Raw genomic sequence first — 13,496 nt, forward strand, 5'->3', positions numbered from 1 at the left:
CACAGTAAACTGGCAACTCCAACTTCTGCCTTTAGAATACGGATGTCCTGTCCTCTCACCCTGTCCTGTCCGAGCCCTGGATTACGGCGATGCTCAGCCTTCGGCCCCCAGCCTTCTTCAGGCCAATTTGCCCCTCAGCAACCCCATCGATCCATCCCTAGTGAGACCCACCTCTCCCAGCTCCGAGGCTTGCAGCCTCACCTACTTACCAAAGTTCCTTGCAAGAGCCTGCAGGCCCCAGGGGCTCTGTCCCGGGTCTCCCCTGGCTCTGCTCTCCCACCTGTCCCTTCCTCTCTCTGCAGCGGCCACACTGACTGCTGCTAGGTTTGGCCCACCTGGGGGCCCGGGGCCTGCCTCACCCCACACCTCCCAGCCAGTGAGCCCGCCCTGACTTGACCTTGATTGAACATCGCAATCCCGGAGTCCTGCTGACCCTTCATCAGATTTCTCCTACCATTTCTTCTGCCTCCAGCCAGGGAAAGCTCTCAACTTCCAGGGTTCCTGTTAGATTAGATTAGGCCTGCCCGAGAATCCAGCAGGATCGCCCTGCCTGGAAGTCTGTAACCTTCATTACATACGCACAGGGCAATGGTAACATAACAGAGTCCCAGGTTCGGGGTCTCTGTGCATCTCTGGGGGGCTGTGATTCCACCCACTACAGAGAGAGAGAGAGGGAGAGAGAGAGAGACGCCCACAGCGAAAAGAGAAACCAGGCTTGGAAGAATGCTAGGCTCAAGGGAGGCCTCAGTATTTCTTTCCGCCCACATTTGTCTTCTGTGCCCCCTGGCCCCCTTTCTGGATCATTTTCCCTTCGTCCCAGACTTCTTCCAATTAGGATCCTGAGCGCACATGCCCTGTCAAGGTGGGCTTCGAGCCTCTCCAACTTTGTATCTCTAGCCCTCCTACGAATCAGGTCCGATCCAGCGGCTCAAGCATTTGACCCTGAAAGAAAGGCTCAGAGAAGAGGTGGTGGGTTCTCTAACGGAATAAAGCTTTCATGGCGTCCATTCGTTATGCTGAGAGATGACAGAAGGGAGCAGTTGAGGGAGAACCCGCAGGATCTCTCTCTCCATCTGTCTCCTGCTTCCCAAAGCTGAGGCTCTCTGTTCCTGGTATAAGGAAGACAGGCTTGGAGGGGGCGCGTCCTCCTTTCCTGTTGTAACAAATATTGCAAACATAGTGGCTTAAAGCGATGCACATTTAGGGGCTCCTGGGTGGCTCAATCCGTTAAGTGTCCGACTCCTGATGTCAGCTCAGGTCACGATCTCACGGGTTGTGGTTTCGAGCCCCACGTCGGGCTCTGCGCTGACAGCGCGGAGCCTGCTTGGGATTTTCTCTCTCTCACGCAAAATAAATAAACTTTAAAACAACAGCAACAAAAATGATGTATGTTTATTCTCTAGAGATCTGGGTGTCGGAAGTTCTAAAATGGACCAGCGGGTCTGGTCTGTGCTTCTTCTGGACTTGTGAGGATACACTTCCTCACCTTTTCCAGCTTCTACAGACTCCTGCTTACCTTGGCTCATGGCCCCTGACTCTATTTTCAACACAAGCATCTCCCAGTCTCGGTGTCCTGTTTCTCTCGTCACATCACTTTCTGTATCTGTAACCCTGCAGCCTCCCTCATCAGGATTTTTGTGATTACATTAGGCCCACGAGGATAATCTCCCTGTCTCAAGATCCTTAAAGTAACCACATCTGCAAAATCCTTTCCACCATGTATTGTAACATATTCGGACGTTCTGGGGATTAGGATACGGACATCCAGGGAGGGGGGACATTATTGAGTTTACTACAGGAGGAGAAAGAATACCATTTGGATCATCCCAATTGCTTGAGGACACGGAAGGGAAAGTCAGGAAGCTGAATCAGCATGCAGAAGAACCCCCAGCTCTATACTGGGACAGAGGAGAGAGCCAGATCAGCTCTGACCTGGGTTGTCCCCGGGGTTGTCTGGGTGTGAGGTCTGTTTTGGACAAGTCTGAGGCTCCCTGGGGCAGCAGGCAGGATGAAGAGCAAGCCTGGACAGAGAACCAGCAACCTGTGGTCACTGAAGGCTCTGTGTCCTACGGGTGCGGTCTGGACAAGTCAGTCCCCACTTGGGGCCTCTGCTCCCCCAGGTTAAATAAGAAAGAATCCGATCACACGAGCATTACTTTCCGGGATTCCCGAATGGACAGGCTCTGGGTGTGCTGATGGGAAGCTTTCAGATCTTGACAGGCTCATGCCCTAAATTGCTGGGGCTCAGATGGGCCCCTCTATGACAGGGCATGTGGTGAGAGGCTTAGGAACACTGGCTCCAGCTTCAAAGCACCGTGGTTTGAATCCTGGCTCTGCCGTCTCTGGCTATGTGACTTGCAAACACTATTAACCTCTCTGTGCCTTAGTGATTACGGGGACAAAATGGAGATGAAAATGACAATAAGCTGGAGGGCTGATGTCAGGACTCAATGAGATCCTGCCCATAAGGTCTCTGTAAGTGCTCTGTAAAGCCTGGCTACGATTGCAGTTTGTAGTTTGATTCCAGCCCTTTCCGGCAGCCGACCAATAACATCACGTTTCGCAGTAAGAGATCTTGTGGATTATCTATTAATTCATTCCAATCAATCAGTGTTGATTGTCTGCTACCTGCCAGGCATTGTACCAGACTCCAGAATTAACAAGACAAAGCAAACACCCTGCCCTCCAGGAACTTGCATTTTAATGAGGTCATTGGTTTCTAGTAGCCCTAATTTCTAGCAAGCTCTTGGCAACTTTTTTTTTTTTTTTAATGTTCTAGCAGCTCCCGTTCTAGTTCTGACCTCTGTTGAGTCTCGTCACCTCTGGGAGATGACATCCCACCTGGACGTTTTGAAATCTTTGTCCCAGGCTGCCTCAGTTCAAGCCCTTATCTTAACCTCTCTGCCTCAGTTTTCTCATTTGTAAAATGGGCATAATAATGCCAAACTTATAGAGTAATTGTGAGGATTAAATGAGCTGATGCATGTGTTTATATAGTAGCTGGTGCACAGGAACTTCTCGGTGAATATTAGCTGTTAGTATTGTAAACCTTGTTCATAAAAGCAGAGGTGGTTATATGGTTTATACCAAGGACCGAACTCCTTGGCAAAGCCCCTCTATCTAGAAGGCTCAGCAACCCCCAGATCTCAGGATTGATTTGGTGACTGAAACTCAGATAAGTGACCCTGGAAGAGGGTGGCTCATGGGCCAGAACTCTGAGCGCGGATTAGATGGATCCATTGCCCACCTGTCCCTGCCTGGGACTTGCAGACGGTCTTCAAGCAGCAGAGCTTTCTAGACATGCACAGACGGAAGGGACCTCAGGCCTCAGCTACCACAGTCCTCCAGCTGGGAAATCCATGCTTGACAGGCCATCCTCAAGCCCGTACTTGCATTTTTTTCAGACTTGGGCATTTGCTACCTCTGTTTCCAAACAACATACTTGTACTGAGCCAAAGTTATGTGTTTATGATTTGTTTTATGTTTCTTGTTTGTTTTGTTTTGAAGTAGGCTTCACATCCAGCACAGAGCCCAATGCGGGGCTTGGACCCTGAGATCAAGACCTGAGCTGAGATCAAGAGTCAGACGCTTAACCGACTGAGCCACCCAGGCGCCCCTGTGTTTTTGTTTTTAAACTTAGAGTCCAGAATTGTGGCATTGGGACGGCACTTCAGGAACTATTCAGTTTTGTCACCTGGGCTTACCCAGTGTCCTAAGTGATCAATCTCATGCAGAACTAATTCAATAGTAGATCAGATAGGGAACAGCTCTGTTCCAAGATGAGTCAGCTGTGACGAGCCGTGGAAGAGTGCCCTACGCATGCCACCAGGAAGATAGCTTTGTGACAGACATTGCTCTCAAGTTATGTACCAAGTGTTAGGACAGCCTGGAGGGGGAGGGCAGACTCAGACTCACTCCCAGGTTTGGGTCCCAGTTTCCTGCTTTATGTGTGACCCGGGGCACACCACATCATCCCCCCCGCCCCCCAATCCCCAGCCTCAGTTTCCCCGTCTGTAAAATGGTAGTGATCTACCCCACAGAATAGTTGTGGGGATGAACTATAAATTCAGTACAGTCTCTAGCACTTAATAGGTGCTTAAAAAAATTAAAAAGGCCCTAAATGTACATTTAAAGTGAGAATGAGGGAGGTTGTCAGCTGAGAGTCCCCTGAGGAGGTGACATTTAGGGCTCTGCCGGCAGGGTCTGGGACTGGTAAGTCCCGGCTGTGGCCCACCCGCCTCCTGCTCTGAGACTCAAGCCTCCGAGCTTTCTGGCTCTTTCAGATTCCTGGGGAGCACAAGTCCCATCCTGGCATGGGGGGGGTGCCCTCGAGAAGGGACAAAATCACACAGTTGCTCAGATTTCCAGACATTGTTGCTTTTTTTTTTTTTTTTAAGCGTCCTGTTTTAAATTGCTTTGTTTTCCGAGGGTCATATGACCGCTCCCCCTCCACCCCCGCTGGCCTGGGGCGGGCGCGGCGCGGGTGTTGCAACGTCGGGCCGAATGTGGGGATCAGCTGCTGGCCGCCACGTGACCCGTCCGGGCGATAAATGGACGGCGCGGCGCGGCTCGGCACAGTCGCCCTCGGCACAGTCGCCTTCGCCACTCCTCCTGCACGTCCCGAGACGTCGGAGCCAGCACCCAGCACCCAGCACCGCAGCCAGCACCGAGCGCCGGCCGGATGGAGCGCCCGCAGCCCGACAGGCAAGTGAGGGGCGCGGGGCCGGGGACCGGCCTCTCCCCGGCGGGCAGCCCCTGCCCTGCCGCCCAGCTCTGGTCTCCAGTCCCTCCCCGAGACAGAGCCGGGAAGCCACATCGCTCACTCCCTTGGGTTTCCCATTAAGGAGAAGCTGGGTTTCAGTCTCGTCCGGTGGGCCAGTTAGAGGGATAAAAGGTGGCTTACCTGGCTGGCTCCCCAGCCCGGGCTGGGGGACCAGATGGCTGTGACCCTAAGGTATCCCAACTTTTTTTTTTCTTTTTTTTGTATTGGACTTTTGAATGACCTTGGAGGTGCTCTCTGCTTAAATCTAGGATCCCTGGGGCTGCCCAGGCTGGGTGACAGTGGCTGGTTCTCTTACCAGAGCCCCCTGGTGGCCATGTCCTTGTGTTACTAGTTGTCCGGCACTTGAACGAAAACACCACTATGGCTTTCCTGGCCCCATTTTACAGATGAGGACTTCACAGACCAGGGAGGCAACAAGCCCAAGGTCCCCTTGGCTAGCAGGTGTCTGAGCTGGGATTTGAACCACCGTCTGTCCGCCTCCCAGTCTGGCTCCTTCCCTTCTCCCAGGAGTTCAATGAACATTTACAGAACAGGGGGTGATGTTTCTGGAAGGGGGGGTGCGGGAGAGAAAGGAGAAATGACAGTTCTGCGGGAAGTGGATACAGACATATGGCAGAAATACTCCCAGAAAGGGATTCTTTTGAGTAACGCAGAGTTTCACAGGCTTTTTAAACCAAGCACTTTTATGATGCGCATAACATTTATTTTTTATTTAAAAAAAAATTTTTTTTAACGTTTATTTAATTTTGAGACAGAGAGAGACAGAGTATGAACAGGGGAGGGGCAGAGAGAGAGGGAGACACAGAATCTGAAATGGGCTCCAGGCTCTGAGCTGTCAGCACAGAGCCCGATGCGGGGCTCGAACTCACAGACCGTGAGATCATGACCTGAGCCGAAGTCGGACGCTTAACCGACCGAGCCACCCAGGCGCCCCATTTTTTTTTTTTTGATGCGCGTAACATTTTAAGAGATTTGTACCTGAAACGTCAACAAAACAATTGAATTAAATCTTGGGTCCAAAGCCAATGCAAGCAGTGATGATGTAGAATATGAATGTTCGTATTTCTGGGGGCCACTTCTCCCCGGGCATTGCAAACTGCACCCCCCCCTTTTCGCCAATAACTTGGTATCAGGGTTTCCCAGTCAGTTGTAGGACCTGAAGCGCGTTGATGGGGCTGTTTGGAAGGCAGTTGGGAAGGAAGGTGGCCTATGTATTAGATGGCAGGTTGGAGCGATTTCTGCAGAGGAGTCTGATCGCTCTCTGAGGCCTGCTGAGAGGCAGATGGCAGGCTCAGAAGCTCAGCGTGGGGATGAACCCTGCTCAGAGCCACTCTTATTCACCCTCCCCCTCTCTCCCTCCCTCCCCCCTCCCCTCTGCAGCATGCCCCAAGATTTGTCAGAGGCCCTGAAGGAGGCCACCAAGGAGGTGCACGTCCAGGCAGAGAATGCCGAGTTCATGAAGAACTTTCAGAAGGGCCAGGTGACCCGGAAAGGATTTAAGGTATGTGGCCTGGTGGGGACCAGCCCTGGTGGAGGGTATGACAGGGGTGTGTGTGTGTCCAAGGCACCCAGGCCAGTGGTTTAAGTGGAAATCCGGCCCAGGGATGCCGAGGGACCAGATGGGCGTGTTCAAGGGAATCATTTTGCAGATGATACCACTGAGGCTTAAAGAGGGGAAGTGACCTGCGCAAGGTCACACAGCAAATTCCCAACCTGTGACAGTAGTGCTGTGGAGGGGCAGGGGCCCTAGTGCCATCAACTGAGTGCCTCCTCTGTGCTGGGCGTTTTACAGTTTCTTATTCTGTGCCTCCCCTCTGGGTAAGGAAGATGAGGAAGGGAAGGTTCAGAGAGGTGAAGTAGCTAACAGAAGGTCACACAGCCAGTAAGTAAACGGGAAAGGCTGAAATCAAACCAAGGCTTGGTCGCACTTCAGACCTTGTGCTCGTGACGTAATTCTGATCTGCCTCTGAAGGCAAGGGGCAGCATGGGTTCGAGCCCGACCACGACCATTTCCTAATAAGATTAATCCTAATAAGGATAATCCTAATAAGATTGTGGAGACCTCCTCTATGAAGTGGGGTTCCAACACAGTGTCTTCTTTTTTTTTTAATGTTCATTTATTTTTGAGAGAGAGGGACAGAGTGTGAGGAGGCGAGGGGTAGAGAGAGAGGGAGACACAGAATCCGAAGCAGGCTCCAGGCTCTGAGCTGTCAGCACAGAGCCCGACGCGGGGCTCGAACTCACGGACTGTGAGATCATGACCTGAGCCGAAGTCGGATGCTTAACCGACTGAGCCACCCAGGTGCCCCCTCAACACAGAGTCTTCTTAAGGACCCGCTTCATGTGAGGCACTGATTTTCCCAGCACCGCTGTGGAATTCATGCGAGTAAAAGGCAAGCACTCCAAGGGTCAGGCAGGTGTCTGGTGATCAGACCTCAGCGTGAGGAAAGGCTTATTCAGCTTGAACAGAGGGGGTCTAGCAGGTGTATCCCCCCTGCTCCTGACACCCCGCCCTTTTGCAATCGGCACCCTCCTCCCGCTTCCAGCCCAAGAGATGCTGCAGTGACATGTGACATGTCAGTTCCAGGAGGCGTGACACACACCCAGTTGGTGTACTGTAGCTGGGGACAGCGGGAGCCGCGGAGGTGACTGCTGGAGTATCCCATAGCCAACCACTGGGACTTTGGATCTTGCGTCTGAGCCTCTGAGTTCAAAGTGGGCACAAAGATCCATGAGAGAACCCATACTCGCGGAGGTGATGCCGATGGCGGTGACGTTTATCACCACAGCCTCTTAACCGAGGGCCAAGGGCCAGGCTGTGCCTAGTACTTTACCTGTGTCACCCTGCTTGACTCTCCCATCAGTCCCCTTTAGTACATGCTTGTCCCCTTTGGCAGGGGAGGGGACCAAGGCTTGACTTGACAGTCACTCAGACCTCAAATCGCCAAGAGAGGGCGAGCGGCTTACCCAAGGTCACACAGCTGAGGACCGGCCGAGCAGAGGTTAGAACCAGGTCGGTCACACTCGATAGCCCGGGCTGCTTTGTATCAGAAAGCTGCCTGGATTTCTGCCCTGTTGAGAAAGGAGGCTGCCATGAAGGTTTGCGGCTTACAAATAACTTGGAAACCTTAACCAGAGCATCTTTGTTCTCCTTCAGACTCAAGCTTAGAGTATTAACGTGTAATGGCAGTTCCCCAAGCCAAGGTGGACCGGGCCGGTCCCCCTAGACTAGACCAACAGCTAGAGGTGTGGGGTTCGGAGTGCGTTTCCAGGGAGAATCGGCCCGCAGATAGTTACCCAGAGGTCAAAGTCCAGAGGCGCCGGGAGTCGCCAGTAAGCACTTTCATTCAGGTCCTCCCTTGCTCTAGAGCTGTGCTGGTTCCCTAGCAACGCCTGGGCCTGACTTCAGTTTCATCTCTTACTAGCTGTGAGACCTCGGTTTCCTCCCCTCTCTGAGCCTCCGTTTCCCTTTCTGTAAAGTGGGGACAGCAGCTCCTCTGTTCATAGGGACTAAGTTAGGCTGCGTGTTCATCCCATGGAATAAAAGGGTTTAGGCTCAGCAGGTGCATGATCGAATTCTCTGGCTGCTGTGTAGAGAGGATTTGTGGGGTGGGGGGGCAGCAAGAGGTGGGAGCCCAGCCTGGGGAGGTCGTGAGGGTCTCCCCGGGGCAGTGGGGGGAGGGGCCGGATGGGGTTCTTCCGCGAGGCTGGCAGCCTGACCTGCTCGCTCCGGTTTCAGCTGGTGATGGCCTCCCTGTACCACATCTACGTGGCTCTGGAGGAAGAGATCGAGCGCAACAAGGAGAACCCCGTCTATGCCCCCCTCTACTTCCCCGAAGAGCTGCACCGCAGGGCCGCCCTGGAGCGGGACATGGCCTTCTGGTACGGGCCCCGCTGGGAGGACGCCATCCCCTACACGCAGGCCACCAGGCGCTACGTGCGGCGGCTCCACGAGGTGGGGCGCAAGGAGCCGGAGCTGCTGGTGGCCCACGCCTACACCCGCTACCTCGGCGATCTGTCTGGGGGCCAGGTCCTCAAGAAGATTGCTCAGAAGGCCCTGGACCTGCCCAGCTCCGGGGAGGGCGTGGACTTCTTCACCTTCCCCAACGTCGCCAGCGCCACCAAGTTCAAGCAGCTGTACCGCTCCCGTATGAACACTCTGGAGATGACCCCCGAGGTCAGGCAGAGGGTCATCGAAGAGGCCAAGGCTGCGTTCCTGCTCAACATTCAGGTGAGGAGCTGGCTGGCAGCCCAGGGTGGCCACTGTCTCCCCTCGCTGCTCCTGTGGGGACATCGCTCCTACACAGGGGGCGTGGGCTGTGGGTCATGGTTAAAGGCATGGTTAGGGAGTCAGGCTCCTAGTTCTGCCACTTCCTAGCCAGGTGATCTTTTTTTTAATGTTTTTATTTATTTATTTTTGAGAGAAAGAGAGGAGAGAGTGGGAGAACACAAGCAGGGGAGGGGCAGAGAGAGAGAGAGAGAGAGAGAGAGACAGAATCCAAAGCAGGCTCCAGGCTCTGAGCTGTCAGTGTAGAGCCCGATGGGGGGGGCTCGAACCTGTGAGCTGCGAGATCTTGACCTGAGCTGAAGTCGGACGCTTAACTGACTGTCCACACAGGCGCCCCACTAGCTGGGTGATCTTACCTCAGTTTCCCCATCTGTAAAACGAGGATGTAACAGCGCCTGCCTCTTAAGAGTTGTTGTGAGAGTCAAGTGAGTTTATACCAATCAAGTCCCAATGGCAGGGCCTGGCACAGGGCCAGCCTTCTCACGGTTGGTTCGTGGTCTCTCAGGGTGTGAGAGGCACAGTTGTAGCACTCTGTGGCAACACCGTGCGACAACATAGACTTGTGTGTGGCTGGGTTGGCATTGCAGGGGTCACAGGTGTGGCTGGCAAGGCAGGATGCAAGTTTCTAGCATTGCCTCAAACCCAAGGGGAGCCTGGGCTTTGAGCAAGACCTTGAAGGATGACTGGGGGGAGCTGAGGGTGAGGTTCCTTCTAACCCGGATGTTGTAGAATCCTATAGCTCTCCTCTCCTCCTGGGGGTGCTGTGGGGACTGGGGTCTTAGCTCGTGCCTTCCTGGGCCCCTTGGTTCCCAGCATGGCACCCAGCACCTCTTAGGGAACACCGTCCCTCCCTTGCAGTCCCCTGACCGATGACAAGGGCAAGCGGACCTGGTCAAGCCTCCCAGAAGGCTCTGTGTCTTTCGGAGGGGTTCAGAAAAACCCCTCCAGGGGCTTTGGAGCCACTGGAAGGCTGGCTCTTGCTGCCTGACCTCTGGGTCAGCCTCGGTCCAGGTGCCTCCCCTGCAAAGCCTGGCTAATGAGCATCACGAAACACACGGACCAAGGCTGAGTGGCGCAGGGGGCGGCTGGGTGAGGACAGCGGGCTGCAGGAGCCACATACACTGGGTACCGCTCGCGGAATAAGACTTGGCCCAGGGACACGGGACAAGGGCACGAACAGCCCCAGTGAACCCTGACGTCAGGATGCTGGTTCCCGGGCAGCATTTGGGGAAGAGCAGGCAGGCGGTTCTAACGTACTTGTCACCTGTGATGTCACTGAGACGGGCTGTGTGTCTTCTGTCTCTCAGCTGTTTGAGGAGCTGCAGGAGCTGCTGGGCCAGGACGCCGAGGACCAGAGCCCCTCACAGGCACCGGGGCTGCGCCGGCGGGTCGGCAGCGGGGCGCGAGGTGAGGGTCCCCCCGGGGATGGCCGCTGTGGGAGGGGCGCGGGGCCCAGCCGCGTGTCTCGGGCGCCGCTTGGCTGCCCCGTCTTCCGAGTGTTCCGAGTGACAAGTAGGGCGCAGGCACAGGGCAGCAGCCTTCACAGTGGGGCTCGGGGCCAGCCCTGCAGCCTCTCCACACCTGTTTCCCCATCTCTGAAATCAAGGGTGGTCGATTGGTTCTCGTTCACTGTCACCCCCGCCCCCCGCCCCTTTCATGGTTTCTGAGTGGAGACCCCCTGATGGGGGGCAGGGTTCTGGAAGTGGTTCTAGCAGTTACCCTGCCGTGGGACCCCGGGGAGGCACGGAACCCCTCGGTCTTCTTGCGTGGCAGTCCTGAGAGAACATCTGGAAAACTTCCAGAAAGACCAAAGTGCTCCACGAAATGTACCCTCATCGAGCCCGACACGGGCGTGGGCAAGATTGTGGTTTTGGGGGTGGGGGTGAACAGAGAAGTGAAGGCCAGCCCCCTGCTTGGCGGGTTACTGTAGGCCTTGCCCCTTGAGCCACCAGCCTACCCCACCCGCCCTGTGGCTTTCCCACCTGTGCCAGGACCTGTGGAGCCCTCTGTTGGTGGAACTGCGCCTGGGGACATGGGAATGAGGCCAGTCCTGATGGGATTGGCTAGCTGGTGTGCGGGGAGGGGGGTCGTTACCCTAACACAGCAGTTCTCAAAGTGGGGTTCCCCGGAGTACCCCTGGAGGATGTGTCCTCACCATGCGGGCTGGCTGAAATGGAAGAGCGGACAGCTGGGAGAAGGAGGAAGCTCCCTGTCTTTGGAGATAACCGAGCAGTGGCCAGAGGGCTCTCTGCTCTAGCAGACACTGAGCAGGAACTGTACTAGAGGCTGCCGAGACCCTTTTGCTGTGTTTTTCTGTGACACCCCATACTCCCACCCGTGTCCACCTGTTGGTGACGTTGCCCCCTTTCTCTCTCTCAGATGCTGCTCTCACGGAGACTCCCAGAGGGAAGCCCCAGCTGAACCTTCTCTCCCAGGCGCCGCTCCTCCGATGGGTCCTTACCCTCAGTTTTGTGGTGGCAACGGTTGCTGTGGGGCTTTATGTCATGTGATTGCAAGGGTGCTGGCCCCTCAGGCTGTGAACTCTGTCCCACCGAGGGCCCTCTTTCTGGAGAGGGCACGTCTCTTGGCTGGCTTCCTTACTGTAGGCAAGGGGGGCTGTCTGGGCCCCCCGCCTGCCCTGTCCCTGCGTCCCTCTCTCTCTGGAAAGGGAGGAAGAGCCTGCGGCATCTTCCCCAACCGAAAGCACATCCAACTCAATGACTTGCACTTCCAAACTGGGATGAGGGGTCCTGCCTGGACCCTCAGCAGCCCCCGTTCCTGCAGCAGAGCCCAGAAGACATGGCCAGAAGTGGCAGCTGTCTTGAACCTCCCCATGCCCCGAGTTCGCGGTCTCCTTGACACGCCATGACCGCTTGCCCCGTGGGCCATGGCAATTTTTATACAAACGTGCAAAGATGTTGTGTCTTGTGTTTGTCTTGTTTTTGTCGGAGCCACTTTGTGTTCCTGGCTCAACGTGAACTGTGGTATTTTGTTGTGTTCTGTTTTTATAGCGGGGGTGGGGCGAGTTTGGGTGGGGGGGGTGGGGAGGGAGGTGTTTTAACGACACTGTGGCCTTGGTCGCTAACTTTTGTGTGAAATAATAAACTACATTGCCTGATAGTAACTTGAAGTGTTTTTCTTGGGCGCTGTTACCCTTGGGGAGCTGACCTTTCCCCCACTTGTTTCTTGAATGCCTGGTGGGGAGAAGGGGCGAAGGTGGGGGTGGAAGGAACCAGTTTCGGATGTTGGTCTCCGGTGTGGGAATGTGGGGGGCGAGCTTTTGGGCAGTGGGCGTGTGCAGCTTTGTGCGGAACCTTGTTGGATGCAGGACTGCTTTACTGAGGATGACATTGCCCTGTTAGGCGGCAACGAGCAGCTTATGGGATAAAAGTTATCTAGTCGATACAGTGAATCTTTGGGACTACAGTGAGATGTGACACTGCTATGGAGCGCGGCTGTGGACGTTCGCTCTGTGGGGCTCAGTCCCGTCATCTGCAACACGAATGCGGTGAGACCCACATCACCTGCCTGTCTGGAGAAGCAAACGAGAGGCGTGTAAAATGTCAACATCGCCCAACATCAGCTCCTATTTTGAAAGGAGGGTGATCGGGGTTTTGTGATTTGGGCTAAGCGATTTTTGTGTCACCCCACCTGTCATCTCGTTTAATCCTCGCAGCAAACCTGCGCAGGGTGCTCTGGGGGTCAGGAAGGATTTAAGCCAAGTCTGTCCAGCTCTAAAGCCCCGATTTTTTCCCCCTAAGTCATGAGAGCCACTGAAAATAGTGCAGCTTCCCAATTGGGGAAAGTGAAAAGCCCTCGCTTAAGGTGTAGTTGAGAAAGCAGGGGACAAAGTGTTTCCTTATACCACTAGCACGTGATGACGGGGGAGTTTGGAGAACTTTGTCCTGGCTTTGTCACTAAGTCTGGAACCTTGGATGAGGCACTTGGTCTCCTTTTGTTCACTGGCAAAATGAAAGTGATACAACTACCTTCCGCAGCTGGTGGAGGGGCCAGGGGCGTCTAAACACCCATCTGTGGACAGTGCTGTCAGAATCACCCCAGGGGATCTTGGGTCCCGAGAGGTTCTGATTCCGGAATCCTGTTTTGTGAAAAGCTGAGAGAGTCCAAAGTGCAATCAGGTCCAGGAGCCACTGATTATGATGACATTATGTTTGCAAAGAGTAGGCATCCAAATAGCGGCTGTAGATCTTCCCACCATAGGCCTCACTTCCAGTTTTCTGTGAAAGGGACGTCAATATTCCTTATTTGTAGTGAAAAGGGAAAAGAGGGAGGGGACAGACAGGGAAACAAACCATCTTGATTCTACTAACAGGAAAAGGGCTGAATAATCTGTATTCTATTCATACTATGGAGAATTATGAGCTGTTAAGTAGAATGAGTTCAGGGGCACCTGGCTGGCTCAGT

General features: G+C 54.4%; 1 protein-coding gene across 1 annotated transcript; it reads left to right on the forward strand.

Moving 5' to 3' along the window:
- Nucleotides 1-4,489: 4,489 nt before the first annotated feature.
- On the forward strand, nucleotides 4,490-12,190 carry HMOX1 (heme oxygenase 1). Its single transcript, XM_049626249.1, has 4 exons — nucleotides 4,490-6,284; nucleotides 8,523-9,014; nucleotides 10,379-10,478; nucleotides 11,451-12,190. Exons 1-4 carry the CDS (start codon nucleotides 6,066-6,068, stop codon nucleotides 11,579-11,581), a joined length of 942 nt encoding a protein of 313 aa, XP_049482206.1. The 5' UTR covers nucleotides 4,490-6,065; the 3' UTR covers nucleotides 11,582-12,190.
- Nucleotides 12,191-13,496: the final 1,306 nt, after the last annotated feature.

The sequence above is a fragment of the Panthera uncia genome, chromosome B4 (genome assembly GCF_023721935.1).
Source record: "Panthera uncia isolate 11264 chromosome B4, Puncia_PCG_1.0, whole genome shotgun sequence".
NCBI lineage: Eukaryota > Metazoa > Chordata > Mammalia > Carnivora > Felidae > Panthera > Panthera uncia.